Here is a 19,273-nt window from a genome sequence, read left to right as displayed (position 1 = left end):
GCGACCTTCATAAACCCATGCCCCATTTTGACCAGGTGACCCTGGGGACGCTGCAGCGGTCATAAGTGTAATCCCAGTCACAAGTCACTTTTTTCAGCGCTGTTGTCACTGAATGGAGGTTGTGCTCTGGCAGGGCAAGCCGCTCCCCATAAGGGGGTCTGCTGGGAACCCCCCAAAGGACTGAGCTTCCAGCCTGGGCCTGTGTGTTTGTTGCCGTGAGGGGAGCAGGGGCGCGTGGGGGGCGTGGCTTCTCTGCTCTGACGCTTCTCCTTTCCCTCCATCTTTCCTCGCCAGGTCTGCTCCCAGTGCCGAAGGATCCAAGAGCGCATTCCCAGGAAGGGGGTCACCTGGTAGGGGTCAAAAGACTAAAGTCTGTACCACACCTTCATCTGCTCATGCTGCACCTGTGAAGGATTCAAGCAGCAGATTGGCTGTTCCAGACCTCACCTGGCCTGGTGCCACCGCCACCAAACTCACCTCCACCATCACCTCCACCTACATACCTGCCGCTCCACTTAAAGTAAACAAGAAAACCCAGGGGCTCATTGACGGCCTCACTAAGTTTTTCACACCATCACCCGATGGTCGCAGATCACGAGGTGAAATAATTGACTTTTCAAAGCATTATCGTCCAAGGAAAGTGGCCTCCCAGAAACCCTCCTGTACTTCTCATGTGTTGGCTACAGGTACCACACAAAAGCTAAAACCTTCTTCACTTCCACCCCCCCAGCCCCCTCCCTCTCTGGTCAGTGCCCCACTTCACGAAAGTCCGGCACGTCCATCTCTTTCGGTTCTCCCCAGAGCTCCTCCGGGCAGCCCAGCGGTCATCCTAATCGCAGCCGGCTTTTGGATGGACCGCCTCCCGTTTATGCTGCTCGGGAACAGTCGCGCCCAAAGGGGCAGCCCCGTTATGCCCCTCCCCAGCATTGGCGTCGTAAAGCAGGCCTCTCCCCCGCGCCCGAGCCCAGCCCTGCTCTCCGTGGGAAGGAAGAGGTCGGCCGTAGGTTGGTTCCTCCTCCCACCACAGGGTCTGGAGGAGAGGCTTTCCAAGCAGTGGCTGACTTCGGGCAGACAACTTTCCTTAAAAAGCGGGTGGCTCTAGGCAGGTCAAAGTGTAAAGTGGCCCCTCAGGTGGGGACCCCCTCCCCAGGGAAGGGGAGCTTGGCAGGCGGAAGAATTAAGGCTGATCGGGATGATGGTAAGCAACAGGTCCAGGCCCCAACTAAACCTGCCTCCAAATTCCAGATCCAGATTCTTATTTTGTCACCCAGGACTTGACTTGTTCTTGTTCTTACTCCACTCTTACATCGAAGCAGTGAGCCCTGACTAACCCTGCCAGGTGCTTCTCCAGCTAACGTCACCTCCTTTGTCCGTCCTGTGGATGCCCTGGCCTTCCTGGGCTCATCTCTCCCGGGTCTTGCCTGGTGCTTTTCCTGGCTGCCTATCGGTAGCCGCTTCATTGTGTGCGGTGCCCTTTCTGTGCTTGTGGTCCCGTTTTGACACACTTGTTAGAATCACCATTTCGCCATTTCATCTTCCTCTCCTCCATTGCTTTTCCATGGAAAAACGCCCCCACCCCCGGCTACCCAACGCTGAATTTGTACGATTGTGAGATTTATTCCTTCTGGGTTTTTTTTTTTTTAAATCCATATTTTCTTTATGGAAAACAAAAAACCTTGTATTCGTTTATTTCTAATCTGCTTTTGGTATTTTTTTAAGGCTAATGCAGCCATATGATGCATTTTTATATTTAGAAATTCAGAGTAATGGAGTAGAGGCAGGCAAACTGTAACAGGAAGCACTTTAACAGACGTTACAAGAGAGCTTGGCAGCATCTTTTAAATATTTGCCTGGTGGTTTTTAACCGTCAAGGTACTTAAAATCGATAGATTTATTATCTCAGTGGAAAATTCAAGGGTTTGAAAGTAGCAACTGTCCAGGAAGAGAAACAGAAGTTCCACTTTGTTAGTTTTAAGGCACTTTTTGCCCTCATGTTGGTGAAGAAATTCTCTGCTGATTTTAAACAACAGGTACAGAAATCAAAATAAGCATCAAACAAGAAAATTCGGATCTGTTTGTGGTGGGAAGCAAGAACTTTGTTACAGAAGAAGATCTGAACATGTTTAAACAGGCCCAGGAACTGGCAATGGAGGTAAGCAGGAAGGCAGGTGTCGGGCACAGTCTTCCAGTTAACAATAGTGGAAATTTTAATTGTATTTAATTTAATTTAATTGTTTGATTCTCCTTGAAATCTAACACTGGGTGTGTATTTCTTCTATTAAAAAAAAACCTGGTAATTTTACATAAATTTTAAAATGTCTTAAAAGTGGGTAATTTTATTCTTTCATGTTGGCCTTCTGCATTCTTTCAGAAGTGTAAACTTGAAACACATAATTATATAACATAACATTGACGGGAATTTTGTTGACCATGAGTTTGTCCCCCAGCTAAGAAATATTCTCTTCTTTAAATACCAGCTGTTGCTCTTTGGGCTGATATGCTGTATGCCCAATTTCTAAGTCTTTTTTCTTTTCTTTTCAAGTAGTTACTTTGCCTGTAACAACTTTTGTTCACTCATCTTAAAATTATCCTGATTGTTTCTGATCAGGTTCTCCTATCCTATGCATTTTCTTGCTTTGAGTTCAGTTTTCTTTTTTCCAAATCTGAACTTTAAGTAACAAAATTAGAACAAGCTTAGATACTTTTCAAAGAGGAAAAAGTTATTTCATGTTTCTGTTGAGGTGACCGCTGCCATTTTTACGTTCACTCCCTGCAGCAAGGTATCTCCTCACCTCTAGTAGCAAACAATCCTGGGGGAAAAGGTGAAATTGTTACTGAAATCTAGGGGCAGAAAAGGAACAGCCTTCGTACACTGACACATTTTTTAAAAACTGTCATTAATAGAAGATAGGCTGTAAAAACGGCGGAGAGGTCAATGGACGTTACCCTTCTGTGATAGAATTTGGAAAATATGAGATCCAGACTTGGTACTCCTCACCTTATCCCCATGAATATGCAAGGTAAGAGGACCACTCCTATACGTAGGCATGCCACATATACATCACAGGGTAATGGAAAGATAATGTTATCCCTACAACGATGCATTCAGTATCGTCCCATTGCGCCAAATATAGCTGCTGCCATTTACAAGATATCTCAGATTCAAACGCTATGTGAAAGTTGAATTCTGTACTATAAAACTCTGCTCCTAAAACCATAGTGATCAATCAATCAATCAGAATAGAGCTGGAAAGGATGGTGGAGGTCTTCTAGTCCAGCCCCCTGCTCAAGCAGGAGACCTTATATCAGGGGTCTTCAAACTTGGCCCTTTTATGACTTGGGGACTTCAACTCCCAGAATTCCTCAGCCAGACTGAGGAAGGGCCAAGTTTGAAGACCCCTGCCCTATACCATTTCAGACAAGTGGCTGTCCAGTTTCTTAAAAAAACTCCAGCACCACAACTTCTGGTGGCAAGCAGTTCCACCGGTTAATTGTCCTCACTGTTAGGAAGTTTCTCCTTAGTTCCAGGTTGCTTCTCTCCTTGATCAGGTTCCACCGATCGTCTGGCCTTCTCGTACTTTGGAAAATAAGTTGACCCCTTCCTCTTTGTGGCAACCTCTCAAATATACAACGTTAGTTTCTAGCTCATTTATTGTCACTGAAATAATTTTAAAAATGTGCTTGATTCTGCCCCCCCCAAACAATAGGTATCAAATTATTTATCAACTATCAGTTGACAAATTATGCCCCGTTACTTGTTGTGTAGGGATGATGGGCTCCAACTGAATTAATACAATATTTATATGGAGTTGGGAGTGTTCCTTTGTGCTGTATATTATTAAATGAGTGTTTGATTATGATCAACGTAAGCAGCTTGTTTTATTCCAGGCATGGCAGAATATCTGTTTTAATCTTTCTTTCTGTCTCTTTAATTCACCTGGAAGAAATAAAGGTGAATATAATTTGTTTAAAGCATTTCATACTGATACTCTGATTTTAAACTTCAACAGACTATCAAAGCTTTTCTTGTGTGAATTCTGTCTTAAATACATGAAAAGTAAAAATATCTTGCTAAGACATGCAGAGAAGTGTGGCTGGTTCCATCCTCCAGCCAACGAGATCTACAGGAGGAAGGACCTTTCGGTGTTCGAGGTAGGTGATGTTCCATTGTCCTCAGGAAGTCTTGTGTCTGGCTGAAGGTTAGATACCTAGGCAGTATTTCTGAGCTGTGTTTTCCTCTGATTATTAGAATATAACGAGTTGTCCTAAAAGATTTATCGTATAACTACATATAATTCTTAGTCTTTCCAAGTCTTTGGATATTTCATACTCACTGTTTCCAGCAAAAAGACTTCTGCTGCTGTGATGGTTTCCTAGTTCCTTTCTTGGCTTCCAGATCAGTTTATTAATATAAATAGCGACAGCCATAGCTCTTAAGACTTATATACCGCTTCACGGTGCTTTACAGCCCTCTCTAAGCGGTTTACAGAGTCAGCATCTTGCCTCCAATAATCTGCTCCAGTTTGGTGCTTCCCAGATTGATTTATGTCAACTGCAAGTGGTTAATGTTTTTGATTTGCTACTCTAGCTTTTTTAGTTGTGGCTTTGTATCGACTTTATATATATATATATAATATTTGTTTGATATGAGTATGGGGAAAATATTGTGAAGATACCGGAAAGTATATTTATAAAGTATTCTAACACTTCTGTTTTAAAATTGTAGTAGTATATTTTAAAAAGCAGTATTTTAAAATAATTTTTAGTCCCTGAGTATTTAAGGTGTTCTATAGCTACTGTATTTTATCCAGTTAGTTGACCAGGTTTGTTTTTTGATTCATAACACCCACAAGTATTCTAGATTCTGTTTTCATTTATGAATCTTTTTCCTATCGTTGTACTAATAATCCTTTGATATACTCATTTTATAGAAACACTTTTCAGTATTCTTAACCTGGAATATATGCAAATCTGTATGGCTTACTGGTCAGCGACCAAAATATAAGCTATTAATGTGTCTACGAGAGGGCAAAATTTCACAGAAAAATTACTGAAGAATTTCCTAATTCTTAAGAGATATAAGAATGTATTTAGGATCAAGTAAATTTCAATCAGAGACCCAGTTTAGTACAGTAATTACGGCATCAGAAACTGGAAACTGGAGGACCGTGAGTTCTACTCCTGTCGTAGGCCTGAAGCCAGCAAGTTGGCCCTGGGCCAGTCATTTTCTCTTAGCCCTAGGAATCAGGCAATGGCAAATTGCTTCCAAAATCTTGCCAAGGAAACTGCAGGGACATGTCCAGACAGTCTCAAAACTGACTTGAAGGCACCAAAAATAATTTTTAAAAAGTAATCCTGACCCCAAAACAAAATCAATCTGGGCTGAACGAGTATGGAACTGTCATTGTTACTGAACTTGGAAACTTTTGTATTCTCTTAGCATCTTTAATTCTATCTGAAAACCGCTCTAAAACAGGCCAAATTTGATTCTTATTTGCAGATGTGATGGTACAGAAAGTGAGAGTAATGTTAGGTTCTACTTTTTTGCATAACCCCTCAAGGCTGTTAAGCTTATTAAAGCTTAACATAGCTTAAATAACGTGCCCACCGAGTTGATGTCTAATTGGAGAAAATGAACAAAAATGGCAAATTTGGATTACCTTTGTGCACATTTCATAGGCCGAATGGCATGGATACTTGACTGTTCCTTGTAAGCATCACTTGGGTTGAGCTGCTGCTAAGCTAAGATACTGATGTGGACATTCTCTCCTTCCTAGGTTGATGGGAATATCAGCAAGATTTATTGCCAGAACCTTTGCTTGTTAGCAAAGCTCTTTCTCGACCACAAAACCTTATACTATGATGTCGAGCCGTTCCTTTTCTACGTTCTCACCAAGAATGATGAAAAAGGGTGCCACTTAGTTGGATACTTCTCAAAGGTAAAAGTTTGATCTTACCATTATCAGAGTATCTTGCTTTTATGCAGAATGCTTGTTGGGAAAAGGGCACTTCAAACAGGAAGGAACGCATTTTTCTGTTTGAAAATAATGATGCCATTATCCTTTGGATTTAGGTCCAAAATACAATGCACAGATCCTTTAAATCGCCCACGTTTGAAGCAAAATCCGGCAGTACAATGGCTGTTCAGAGCAGGCGCTGCCTTCAGCCGTTCAGTCCTTGTTGCATATTTAATACAATTTGTCCCTTGCATACAAGACGTTCAGTCTGTGCTTCCCTCATTAGAACCTAAGCAGAAACGTGATAAAATTGTTTAAAAAGAAAGTAGCTGGGGTTTTGTAACCCTAGAATCTAAGACCAGGTTTAAGGCCACGTTTTGGGAAGCCTAGCTGCTCCCAAGCCGAGAGGGGCTGTGGGCCCCGTGATCGGAAGTGATACGTTTGCCACAGTCTGCCTGTTCACGCCTCCCACCCGTGTTCTTCTTTCTTTCAGGCTCAGGTGAAGAGGATGCAGTGTGTGGGACCAGCAAAGTTGCCCCAGATTGCCCTGGTCCGGCATTGCCTTATGGAGTCTCTGAGCCTTCCCCTATTGATAAAGGAGCCCTTCTGTGAGTTAAACCCAGAGCTGTTTGTTGCTGAGATTTGTAGTTAGCAGGATGGGTTAAACAGAGGGAGGGAGTTCTCTTCTAGCACTCTTCTTCATCTGTTGGCTGATTGGCCACCGGGAGAGGGCCCAAAGAGTCAAGAGGTCAGCCAGGAGGGCGTGATTGAAGCACCTAGGAAAGGATGGGATTTTGCTTGCACCAAGTACTGGGTGCCTTCTTGACTTCCTGGATCCCTTCCCACGTGCCCCCCCCCCCCGTCGAAGGTTATTTCTTTCTCTCTCTTTTTTTTAAAATTTAATTCCATAAAGTGTTTGCGCTCCCTTGCTCTGCTTGAAAATACTCCAGGGTGTTTGATAGGACAGTACAAAGATATACATGTTTACGTGGCAGAATAGTAAGGCGGAATTACGTGAGTTTCAGGATTTCTGAACCGAGAAGTACAAAAATTAAGGAGTAGGTTATCCTGTTGAGATTCCTGCCAGCAGCTAGGCTGAAGGAGATCAGCAGAGTTGCTTGGCAGGAGACGCTCGGTGAGAGCAACGCAGACCGAATGTTACGGAGGTGCCAAGGGAATAATAGTTTGCCTAAAATGGCACCCTCTCGATGCCGTTTTAGCAGAAAAGACAAGGTGGTTGGACCCAAAATTTTAATGTGATATTTTCTATCAAGTCCCTGACATAAAGAGGGGACTTCAAGAGAGGGCCAGCTGTCGGAGTACGAAGGTACAGAAATATAAATACAGGCAGCCCTGGACTTACGACTGTTCGTTTAGTGGCTGCTCAGAGTTACAACAGCACTGAAAAAAAAGTGACTTGCAGCTGGTCCTCGCACTTACAAGCGACACACAATCTCCGTGGTCGCACGATCAGAAATTGGGCGCTTGGGAGCTGGCGTGTATTTACGAAGCTCGCGGCGTCCCAGGGTCATGTGACCCCCACGGGCGGCCTCCCTTAACAATTGCTGTGATTCTCTTAACGACCAAGGCAAAATAGATCGTGAAATTGGGTGCAGCTCGCTTAACCACCTTCCTCAGCAGTCTCAAATTTTTCGTCCTAAGTCGAGGACTACCTGCAACAAAACCAGCCATTCTTGCTAAAAATCAGCATGATTCCCCACAACCCATGACGCACTGTAGCTCGGTGCCTCTTAATATTTTCCAAAGAAACGAACGATTTCAAATCTTGATGGGACTTTTTTCATTTTCATTGGACAGTCGCCTGTCTGGGATGGCCTAGGGTCTCCTGCTTGAGCAGGGGGCTGGACTAGAAGACCTCCAAGGTCCCTTCCAGCTCTGTTCTGATTCCGATTTGTGGTGGGCACCCTCACGGCAGTGCTGAGAGGCCGGGCCGTGTATTGCAGCCCCGTCCAAAGCTGCATTACGAGCCTCGGTTCTACTACACCGGACGGGTCTCTGCAGTTTTAACCCATCTTGCTGGCTACTGATTTAAGCAACAGGGTCCATGGTGTTCAGGGCATCCCAGGCTTCTCTGCTCGTCCCAGGCACTCCAACCTTCCATCTGGATTTGCCCCTAAAAGGAGAGGGAAAAATGTGTGGCTATATGAAGGGTAAGTTGTAAGCACAGACGATGATGTTGTACGCAATTGTTCCTCGTTGTAGGAGGCACCTATTAAAAACCTGGCCGTGGGTGCCGTTCTTCTGGCATCGGGGAACTTGAACCGACGTCATTTAGCTTCCCATCTGGTCTTCACTTGGTCGGTTTCTAAAAAACTGTAGTGTCTCTTCACTTTGAAATGGAAATGTAACCTGGCGGCAGTGATGGCCTCCTCTCCGGTGTTTTTCTATTTGCTTTCCATCTGATGCGTGGGGCAGCTGACGCACGGCAACCTGGATTACGTTTCAACGTGCACACATCAGTTTTTCTCTTTCAACGAAAATGCTGGAGCCAACCGTACTGCGCTTTTCAAACCAAGACAAATAATCAGGGCAGAAATGAAAGATTGGGTTTTTAAATGACAGCAAAACGGGGGTCTTAGAGTTACGGGTGAAAACCCCCTGCCACAATTTGTGGCGAAAGATGTCAATCGCAGGAAGAGACCGTGATGGCGTTCCAGTATGCACTGAAAGAAATTACACTGGGATGAAAAAAAACCCTGGTATTTTGGGTAGGGAAGAGGGCCCATGCAGCAGCAGCAGCGTGCCTTCAGATGTTGCTCTTGGTATTCAAAGCGTCGCCTGGCGTTCTTTCCTTTTTTTAAAAAAAAAAATAATGTTTCAGTTGAAAACCAGAAGGTGGGATCACTTCTCTAGCCATTTTTATTTGCATAAATGCCTCTGGGCCTCCGGAGAGTCTCTCGCGATTTTCTTGAAAAAGAAGTATTAGAAAACTGCAGCCCAGAGCTTGGTTTAGGAGTGTATCCGTTTGATCCAGAATTATTTTTTTGGGGGGGGTGGGGGGGATGGGGGCAGATACAGATAAGCAAGAGAGGAGGAGAGCCGGGCCAGGAAGCTCTAAACTTGGCAACTTCAAGACTTCTGGGATTTCAGCTCCCAGCATTCCTCAGAGTTGAAGTCCAGAAGTCTTGAAGTTTGCCAAGGTTGGAGACCCCTGCGCTAGCCAAAAATGAACTCCGGACCCCAAATATGGGATTGGGAATTTAGCCTGCCCCCTGCCCTCGTGTCCTCCTGGCTGAGCTCCGTGAGGTGAGACGCAGCTGCGACTCCAAAACGGGCATTTCGTTTCAACGTGGGAGGTTGTCACTTCTGAGGAAGCTTCTCTTTTTTCCTGCCTTCCACCGAGTGGCTCCTCTCTCGGGAACAAAAGTGGTATGAAGGGGGCTGCTTCTCTTTCCTGTAAAACCCACCCCCTGCCCGGTGGGGTCCCAGGCAGGATCACCCAAATGGGGCACGTCAGCATCTCTTTGGGGTTACCCAGAGTTCCCCCCCCCCATGGCTTTCTGGAACGGAGCTCTGCAGCCCTGCCTTATTCCTCACACACACGAACGAAGCGGCACAAAGCAAAAGAAGTTACTGAATGCCTTCGTTGGTTTTTCTGCTGACTTGGTCTGCATTGCTCAACCTTAGCAGCTTAGAGATGGGTGGACTTCAACTCCCAGAATTCTTCAGCCAGCCATGCCGGCTGGGGAATTCTGGGAGTTGATGTCCACCCATTGAGAAATGCCGGATTAGATCACTGCTTTCCAAATTCCTCCCCTCTTCTTTTGCTTGGCTGCTGCCAGCTGCTTCTCTGACAGGAGGGCCATCTGTTCACTAGAATAAATAGATTCTTAACATCTGATTTTAAAAAAAGAAATCCTGAGCGAATTTTAATGAAACATGGTTTGTTCACAACCACCCGTTAATCAACCGGTTTCTAACTTGCATTTTGTCTGCTGTAGAGTATACCAGATAGATCCTCTGGGTACCTTTATCCCATCATTTACATCCGGGGTCTTCAAACTTGGCCCTTTTATGACTTGTGGACGTCAACTCCCAGAATTCCTCAGCCAGGCACGCGTGCCTGGCTGAGGAATTCTGGGAGTTGACGTCCACAAGTCATAAAAGGGCCACGTTTGAAGACCTCTGATTTACATTAATGTATTACTTTTTTACTATTTTCATTCGCTTTAAAATTTTAAACTCCAGTGGCCATTTTGTTTTACTGCTTTATTGATATTCTGTGTACGTTATTTGCATTTTATATAGATCTACATATATGCCGTATATGTACATCTATATAATTAAATGGATAATGAACAATTAAGAAAAGAATCACCGTTTACTGATAAGATGCTGGGGGGGGGAAAACAAAATCAAAAGTGATCTCAAGTCTAATATAAAGATTAAAGCTCCCTCTGAATTGAACTCAGCTATCTGCCAACTGACCCACTGGCCTCTTCATGTAGTTTTCCTCGGTGACGGCGCTGGAGGGGTTTGTGCCAATGCGCTTCGAGGGTAGTTTTTACATTTCCTATTCTACATTTGGGATTTCTTTCATTCAAGCATTCACCAAGATTGTTTGTATCTAGGAACCAGTAGTAGCCAGTAGAGCAATCTTGGTCTATTTCCCCAAGAGCTAATTTCTGGCTTCCTGTTGTAATGGTTCAATTAAAACAACATCACGTACTGTAATGAGCATCCACCAGCCATTTACCTCAAGTTAACTCACTCATTCGAAGTTCTTCACTTGGTAGAAATAATGGATCCTAATGGCTGCTTCCCATGAATGAGGAGGAGCAGAGAGATACACCATCTGTTATGCACACTAGGCAAATACTGGTGTGTGCTTTGTGTGTGTGTCTCTCTCTGTGTGTGTGTGTGTGTCAAAAAAGCCAAGATGGCTCTTCTGTCCGCCATCTTGGTTGTTTTGATCACACTGTAGATGCCTCTGTGACAGCAAGTCCCACGGATGGGGTTACTTTCTTAATTCTCCCACTCCCGCTCTCCAATCGATATCTGGGGCTGCATTTTTGCTGCTCTCTCAAATGTTTCGCCACGGGTTGAAAAAGAGGCTGGGAGGCCTCCCTGTCTGGTTGGCAGCGTTGGCTCTCAGGTCTATTTATTTATTAGGTGGGTGCTATTTAGATTTTTCTCATGTTTTTGTTTGTTCACTTTTTTTTTATTTTGAACATAAAAATAATTGGTGTCTTGGAGCACTTGCGCGGTATAAAAATATTGCATGAAAACATGTAAGTGTTCTAAAAGTCCAAGCAGAACTGATACACTTAAGACTCCATAGTATAGTATAACTTTATTGTAGATAAACTGTTGTGGCTGCTGCTGAAATAAAAATGAAAAGCAGCCTTTTTGATAGGTGTGGCTTTTGATCCACCCTATATGATCGAATGCTTGGGGATGACCTCTTTTGCATCATTCCTGTGGGAGAAAAATGGGGAAGGATAAATAAGTCCCCCCTCTTCTCTCCCCTTTTTAATTTGGTCGCACTCTTCCTTTTGGATTTATTTGTTTTTCAGTTCTTAATTCCATAAAACACGGAGCCTTTCCAGATTTGGTCTATTTTGCCTCGTTCTGCTTTCTGAGGCAGAGTGTAATCTCGATTTTGACCTGTTGCCTTCTGGGGTAATGTTCGAAGATTGGGGGGGGGGGCAAAAGCAGTGCCTTTGCGATGTTTTCAGCCGTCTCCCCTGTTTCTCTTTTCCAGGAAAAGCTCTGCCAGCAGAAGTACAACGTCTCCTGCATCATGATCATGCCCCAGTACCAAAGGCAAGGATTTGGGAGGTTCCTTATCGATTTCAGTAAGTGAAGGACGGCCTTTGCAAAGTTTGTGGGTTTGGGGAGCGGGTATTGCAGTGGAAATTCAGGCCACGTTGTAAGGATGCCAGACCATTGCATCCCTAAACAGCTCTTCTATGGTGAGCTGTCTCAAGGAAAGCGATCGCAGGGGGGACAAAAGAAGCGATACAAAGACACGCTGAAAGCATCTCTCAAATCCCTGGATATCGATACCATCTCTTGGGAATCTCTGGCGCATGATCGACCGACATGGCGTACCCTGGTTTACCAGGGTTGCCAGACATATGAACACAGGAGGACAATCTTGGCACAGGAGAAGCGAGCTACTCCGTAAAGCCAGAGCTGCAAATGCTGAAGCAACAGTGTCCACCTTTCTCTGTTCAGTATGTGGCAGAACATTCCGTGCTAACATCGGTCTCATCAGCCATCTACGGACACAACCGCTGATGGCCCATAATCCACAAGATGTCAAGGTCTTCATCGAAAATCGACGGACGAACAACAATTGCAGTGGAAATTCAGCGAGAGCAACGGTGCTTTTCCTGTGCATAGTCAACCGGCTCTCTGTCTCTAACTGCATCCGGGCAGAATTAGTCCATTAAAAGATAGGTCTAATCCTGTCACGCACCTGAAGAAGCTGGCTCCCTCTCTTTGCCGGGAAGTCAGCCCTTGGTGTGGTTAGATTGGACGAATTGCCTAAATTGCCTTCCTTTCGCGTTGCTCATTAATGCAGAGAGAAGCCGTGATTCGTCATTAAAAGCAAAAAAGGTAATTTAGGGCTTTCTTCAGATCCTAGGTTGCTTTTAGCACCAAGTATATTTTAGTCGAGCAGTACTTAAAATGGAGCATAACGTTTTAGGCTTTTGTTCCTTCCAAAAATGGAATTGTCTCAGATCTGAAAGGGACCATTGGAGCACGCTGTAAAAAAAACAGTATATCCTGATTTTATTTTATTTTATTTTTTTGAATCACGTGCTTAGGCAGGTGGCGTATTTTGAAGAGCTCAAAATATTTCCTCCCCTGCCTCTGTAGAGTTTTTATCAAAAGGCAGGAAAACGGAATGGAGCCAAGAAGCAAACTAAACGTTGCATTGTCACGAAGAAAGGACAAGGGCGGTGTCTGTCCGTGCCGTTTATCCTCCGGGGACAGGGGGCACGGGAGGGAAACGGTCCCCCTCCGTAGTGTGTGTCATGTGGGTCAGAATGAAACGTCAGAAATGTAATGCTCCAGACCAGGGGTCCTCAACCGCTCCGAAGGGTTGGGGAACTCTGCTCCAGACTCCAGGAAGAAGCCTCGGGAGGGGGGAGACGAGGAGCAGAGTCCCAGAAAGAGGCAGGATCCCCCAAGGGAGTGGGGTCCCGTCCCTTCCTGTCCCCCTGCCCTGTACATCGTGAGCATAAAACAAAACCCGTGCAGGATGGCCTTGACTTAACAACACTTTGTTTAGCGACGGTTCAAAGTTACAACAGCACTGAAAAAAGTGACAAATGACTATTTTTCACACCGTTGCAGCATCGCCACGGTCACGTGATCAAAATTCACGCGCAGATGATGCTGCGGGGCACGGGTGGAGGGCGTGGCCGCCATGGCGCTGCTGGGCCGCTTGGGTGATCTGTGGTGGGCCGTGTAGGTGGTGGGTGGCCCCGCGGGCAGGGCGGAGTGGGGACGGGGGTGGGGGGCAGTTTGGGGGCACTCAGTCTCTAAAAGGTTCGCCATCACTGTCCTACATCATCTCAGAGCTCTGCGATCCCATGAGATTGTGAAGTCAAAAACACAGTTGCGCCACCTCTTCATAAAAACATTCCTGAGCTCTGGCAGCAAAGCATCCACTGCTTCACCTGGAGCTGGATGAGGCCACAGGTAGCTGGTTTGTCAGAGGTCATATCAAGCATTTATGTTTTGCATTTCAAGCAACACCTTTTTCATCGGAAGAGAAATGTCAGCTGTCATTTTGCTTCAGTTCCTGAATCCTCTCTGACGATGTTCCCTGCTGCGTTCCAATTTAGGAGGAGGAGGAGGAGGCAGGCTTTTAAAAAAGATTTTTTAGAAGTTTCCTAGCAGCACTCAAGTCCCTTCTGCAATCTCTAAAATGTCAGACATGAATATTCTGAAAGAAAGTGATTAGCGATACGACTTTATCAACCAGTCTCTCTTTCATGATCACCATTAACGCAGAACAAAAACTTCCTGCTTATATTCATCTTCTTCCCAATTTCAATTTTGACAACACAGATCATCATGGAGAAGAAACTCTGAGGTTCCTGAAATGTCAAGTTTCTTTTTCTTTTTTTCTTTTTTTTTAAAAAATGTAATTAAATATGACTTGAGTTAAACATTTGGGGGCAAGAAAATAAGATGACAAGATAGATGAAGGAAAAGAGGAGAAACAAAGTCAGAAAGACAAAACGTGAAGTGGACAGGGAATTTACAAGCAGCAGAGAATTAGGCTACAGTTTTCAGTTATTTATCACTGGGTTTTAAATAATTAAATACAATTTTGAAAACCACAAATCCTTGTCGAAATCCACGTAATATATCAGCAGCAACACAGACAGTCCTTGCTTAATGATCACAACAGAGGCCAGCAAATCTGTTACTCAGCAATGTGGGCATTAAGCGAGACGTCACATGACCGTAACTTAACGATTTTTATATGGTGCCTTCCTATTGGTTGATTAATGTGTTGATGGCCGGCGATTGGCTGTTGTTTCCTTGTGCTGTCAAATTCTGGGGCCGGTTTCCCAGGCTCCAATCCCTTCCTTGGCTATCCTATCTGTTGATTTACTATCAGCTGATCAGTTACTTAGGAGCCAGAGTACTTGGCAGCACAAGGAAGCAACAGCCAACGCCTTAGTGGCCGGCCATTAATAGCCCAGTCAACAGCTAAGACAGTCATTTAAAACCACAAGAATAAACTGAAATAATGAAAATATTTAGGAGCCCATAGTGTATGTTCTATCTGATTTGTAATCTGTTCACATTTTGTTGGGCCTGGATGGGGAACAGATGTTGGGCTTTCATTGCTGTGCAATGGACCAACATAGTCATTTAATATCTAGGACTGTATTTCTCAACCTTGCAGCTTGAATTTGCGTGGACTTCAATTCCCAGAATTCCCCAGGGGAATTCTGGGAGTTGAAGTCCACGCAAATTCAAGCTGCGAAGGTTGAAAAACACTGATCTAGGAAATCCTGCAAGATCACTTAGTTTTGTGATTTCTTTCTACTAAGGAGGATGGGGACAAGGGTGGAATAAGAGAACTCCTATTCCTTGTTGCCTAGATAGAATTTAGGAGGAAAGAAGGTCTGAGCCAGCTCAGTTGGAATTAATAGTCAGCTTTTTAACATTTTAATTTTTACTTTCTTTTTTTTTCCTTCTCAATGAAAATATTTGTATTTCCAAGACCATTGCCACAGAAGCCCTGGGTTTGGACTTCCGATTTTCATTCTGAGAACTTCCAGCTTCACTGAGAGAGAAACCAAGAAGCCCGGAAGGAGATCATTGCCCATCATTAGGCTGGATAATGAGGCAGAGAAAAGCCGCCTGGCCTCCACCGTTAGTGATCTGCATCCGTTGCCCTAGAAACTCAGGTTTCCAGCTCCGTATGGTCCTCTTTGCAAGCGTGACCAGCTGGAATGAGACCCTGCCTAATCCAGATATGCAAACGGCTTTTGTTACGATATGAACCACGTTGGCGCTCCCAGGATGCGTAGTGAACCTGTGGGGGGGGGATATGGGGAGAAGTCAGAAGGAACAAGACAAAAGAATTGCTCGGCGGGCATTGTCAAAGAATACACAGCCAAGTACGGGCGTTCTTTCAGCCCAAAATTTCAGAAATTCATTGAGTGAAATCCGCCCCTTTTTTCTACCTTCCTTGCCAAAGTTGTTAAGTTATTATTATTATTATTATTTATTGAATTTATATACCGCCCTATCTCCCTTACGGGACTCAGGGCGGTGAACAGGCGATAATAAAAACCACGATAAATATACACAAGCTTCTGTTCTAAAATCAGATTAAATAACAGGCCTGCTCTAAAATACCCCATACAAAACCCCCACTGAAACACAATCCAAACTACGCCAGGCCGGCCGCACGGAATAGATGGGCCTTCAGGGCTCGGCGAAAAAGGCGCAGGTCCGCAACTGTACGTAGGTCGCGGGGTAGGTCATTCCAGAGGGCAGGAGCTGCCACAGAGAAGGCTCTCCCCCTGGGGGTCGCCAGCGGCATTGTCTGGCCGACGGCACCCTAAGGAGGCCCTCTCTGTGGGAGCGGACTGGTCGAAGGGAGGTGTTTGGTAGGAGGCGGTCTTGCAGATACCTAGGTCCATTGCCATGGAGCGCTTTAAAGGTTGTTACTAACACCTTGAAGCGCACCCGGAAGGCCACAGGCAGCCAGTGCAGCTCGCGCAGGAGAGGTGTTACATGGGAGTATCTAGAGGTGAACCACTGCAGTTGTTAAGCTGGTAACACAGCTGTTAAATGAATCTGTCTTACCCGCTGACCTTGCTTGGTGATCTTGGTGTTAAGTTAGCTTTCCAGAAACAACTCTTGGATCACAGGGAGTTTATTTGCAGAGATAGGTTGTGACTAGTGCTGCCCCCTCGGCCCAGCCTACCTCACAGGCCACGCTGGAAGAAGGAGCTACCTTCAGCTCCTGAATGAAAAGCAGAATGTTATAACCTGATCAGTGTATCTCAAGTAACGTTTCCTCTTGGCTGGCTGGGAGTTGAAATTCACATGTCCTAAAATTGCTAAAGGTTCAGAAACTGTCTTAGGAATTTGGGTGCATAGGAGCATTCACAAATCATGTGTAATTTCGTCCTGAACGTTTTAACATTTTTCTGAGAAGTAGCGCTAATTTATTGGAAAATTAAGGAAATAAGCTCTCGAGAGACCCTTGAACTGTGGGGAATGATAGGCCCATTCAATTAAGCTCTCTAAATTGATGTTCTGAAGATCTTTGGAGGAGACAGAAGACGGAGATTCTTCCGCTGCGTGAGAGGTGTTATTTCTGTACATGAGTTTTGAAATTGTAGGGCTGCATCTGGAATTATATTTGGGTAATTTGAGAATTTCAAAGAATGGGAAATGGTGGCTTTCTTATGCCACGAACTCATTGTTACTTTTATTATGTATTTAGATTTGTGTGATGAATGTGGCCTTTAAAAGAAAAACATGATCTTTTGAATTGAAATGTTGAAATCTTGACAGTTCTTTGTTGTGTTGCACAAAGTGGATTTGCCATATGGAAGGATCAAAACAATCACCCTGAAACTGCTTTTGAGAGTTGCAGGTGAACCAAGAGTATTAAAAGAGAATCTTTGCAATACCAATGACTATATTTAATGCTGAATTATCTTAACAAAATAATGTCACTATTAAAAATGTTTATTCTGTTTATAAGGTTTCCTAATCCAAGTGATTCAAGGCACAATACAGTGAGTTAAAAACATCATTAAACACCATAAATTTAAAACAACAAAGGACCAAATATAAAAATAACAATGCACTGGACAGAATATACCGAAATTCGAATAACTACTATTCAAGCAATTCACAGATTGCCTGCTGGAAAAATCAAGATGTTAACATTTTCCTGAAGGTCAGCAAGTCTGGAGTAAAGTCCAAAATTCAGTAAGATAGGAGTTTAAAGTAGCATATAGAATAGAATAGAGTTGGAAGGGACCTTGGAGGTCTTCTAGTCCAGCCCCCTGCTCAAGCAGGAGATCCTATATCATTTCAGACAAGGGGCTGTCCGATCTCTTCTTATAAACCTCTAGTGATGAAACACCCACAACTTCTGAAGGCAACTTCTGTTCCTCTGCTTAATTGTCCTCTCTCTTGTTAGGAAGTTTCTCCTTAATTCCAGGTTGCTTCTCTCCTTGATCAGTTTCCATCCGTTGTTTCTTGTCCGGCCTTCTGGTGCTTTGGGGAATAAGTTGGCCTTCCCTCCTCTTCGTATCCTAAACTCCCTTAGTCTTCTGTGAGTGGCACATTGTGATTCTTCCCCTTGTTCTTTTCTGCTAGGTTACCTGCTTTCTCGAAGAGAGGGACAGGCCGGGTCACCTGAAAAGCCTCTGTCCGACCTCGGCCGGGTCTCGTACCTGGCTTATTGGAAAAGTGTCATCTGGGGATACCTTTCCTGCCACCACGAGAAGCAGATCAGCATCAAGGCGATGAGCCGAGCCACCGGGATGTGTCCCCACGACATCATTACCATCCTCCAGCACCACAGCATGATTGACAAGCGGGAAGAAAAGTCAGTAGCCGCTCCTGAGCTGCCCCGCTCTCTCTCGCTCTCGCTCTCTTCCTCCGCACGTGGTCCTCCCTGAGCGACCACTTGTTCAGCAACCGGTCAAAGTTGCAAAACAGCGCAAAATAAGCGCTACTTGCAAAGATTCCCCGGAGTTCTGGCAGTTGCAGCAACCCATTGTCGCATGATGGCAATCCCAGCAGTTGGTGTCTCACTCCTGATTACGTCACAGGGTTCCATGTTCACCACCGTGACCTTCTGGCAGTCCACTTGAGGGCAAATCCCTTTTGTCAACTAATGACCATTTGCTTCCCTCAGTGGCATCAGCTACGCGCACCAGACACCGCTCTCACAGGTTCTAACAGCTTCCCCACCCATCACTGCTAGATGGTCTCCTAATCCCCCGGTCCTCTTGGCTTGTTAAAAAGTCAGATAGAGAGTAACCCACTGGTCCCAAAGATGCTTTTTCACGAGGCATCTGAACTTCCGTGTTCATCTTTGAAGACGTTTCGCTTCTCATCCAAGAAGCTTCTTCAGCTCTGACTGGATGGTGGGGAAATGGAAGTATTTATACTCCTTGCAGACCGCTGGACGTTTGAAAAAGCACCTTTGGGACAGCTATGACCTGGATGACTGAGGATAACCAACTGGCTTTTTTCTAGATTGCAAACATGGGGGCTACCACTAGATAGGAACAAAAAGATAAAACTCTTTAATTCTTTGCCCCAGGAATTGGACTTGTGTGTGGCAGATTTTTCCCTGTGGATGGTGGTCCGATCGCAAGAATAGGGTAAATGCTTTGGCAGGAGTGGCCTCTACATAAAGGAGGGGTGTAAATGTATTAAAAGAAAAATTAACTGTAATTCCAGACCCACCCTCCCTACAGCATTCCCATATCCTCATTTGTATGGTTCCCTTCTAACTTCAGATTTGTTCCCATTGTAGGTTTATGGTAATTAGAAGAGAGAAATCGATCTCCCGTTACATGGAGAAACTGAAAGGCCATCCACGCGTCAATGAAGTGGACCCGGAAAGTTTGCGGTGGAGTCCTCTCCTGGTTCCGAACGTGGCGGTTTCCGAGGAAGAGAGGGAAGCTGAAAAAGAGGTAAACGCATCGTGGGATAATTGCCCCCTGAACAAAAGTACAAGTAAATCCGTGAAGATGATGGGCAGAACGAAAAAAAGCTAGGCTAGGCTGCCCGGGCGGTTCTCCCAGCAGGTTCCACGAGGTTGATTCATTTCT

The 19,273-nt window shown here is 44.8% G+C and overlaps 1 protein-coding gene across 5 annotated transcripts in view; it reads left to right on the top strand.

Moving 5' to 3' along the window:
* The window catches only part of KAT6B (lysine acetyltransferase 6B), a 47,289-nt gene that overhangs the window by 20,330 nt on the left and 7,686 nt on the right, over positions 1–19,273 (top strand). Inside the window, exons 6-13 of one of the 5 annotated variants that reach the window (XM_015816456.1) lie at positions 295–350; positions 2,031–2,152; positions 2,905–3,020; positions 4,011–4,152; positions 5,778–5,939; positions 11,683–11,776; positions 17,805–18,036; positions 18,976–19,135. In XM_015816456.1, the coding sequence (XP_015671942.1) occupies positions 295–350; positions 2,031–2,152; positions 2,905–3,020; positions 4,011–4,152; positions 5,778–5,939; positions 11,683–11,776; positions 17,805–18,036; positions 18,976–19,135 (1,084 nt within the window). Of the gene's footprint in view, positions 1–294; positions 687–2,030; positions 2,153–2,904; positions 3,021–4,010; positions 4,153–5,777; positions 5,940–11,682; positions 11,777–17,804; positions 18,037–18,975; positions 19,136–19,273 lie in introns of all 5 variants that reach the window. The other 4 variants (XM_015816455.1, XM_029284239.1, XM_029284238.1 and 1 more) reach the window with 4 other exon arrangements.

Source organism: Protobothrops mucrosquamatus, unplaced genomic scaffold, assembly GCF_001527695.2.
Source record: "Protobothrops mucrosquamatus isolate PMUCROS unplaced genomic scaffold, P.Mucros_1.0 scaffold454, whole genome shotgun sequence".
NCBI classification, from domain to species: domain Eukaryota; kingdom Metazoa; phylum Chordata; class Lepidosauria; order Squamata; family Viperidae; genus Protobothrops; species Protobothrops mucrosquamatus.
This window is presented reverse-complemented; position numbering and strand designations above follow the sequence as displayed.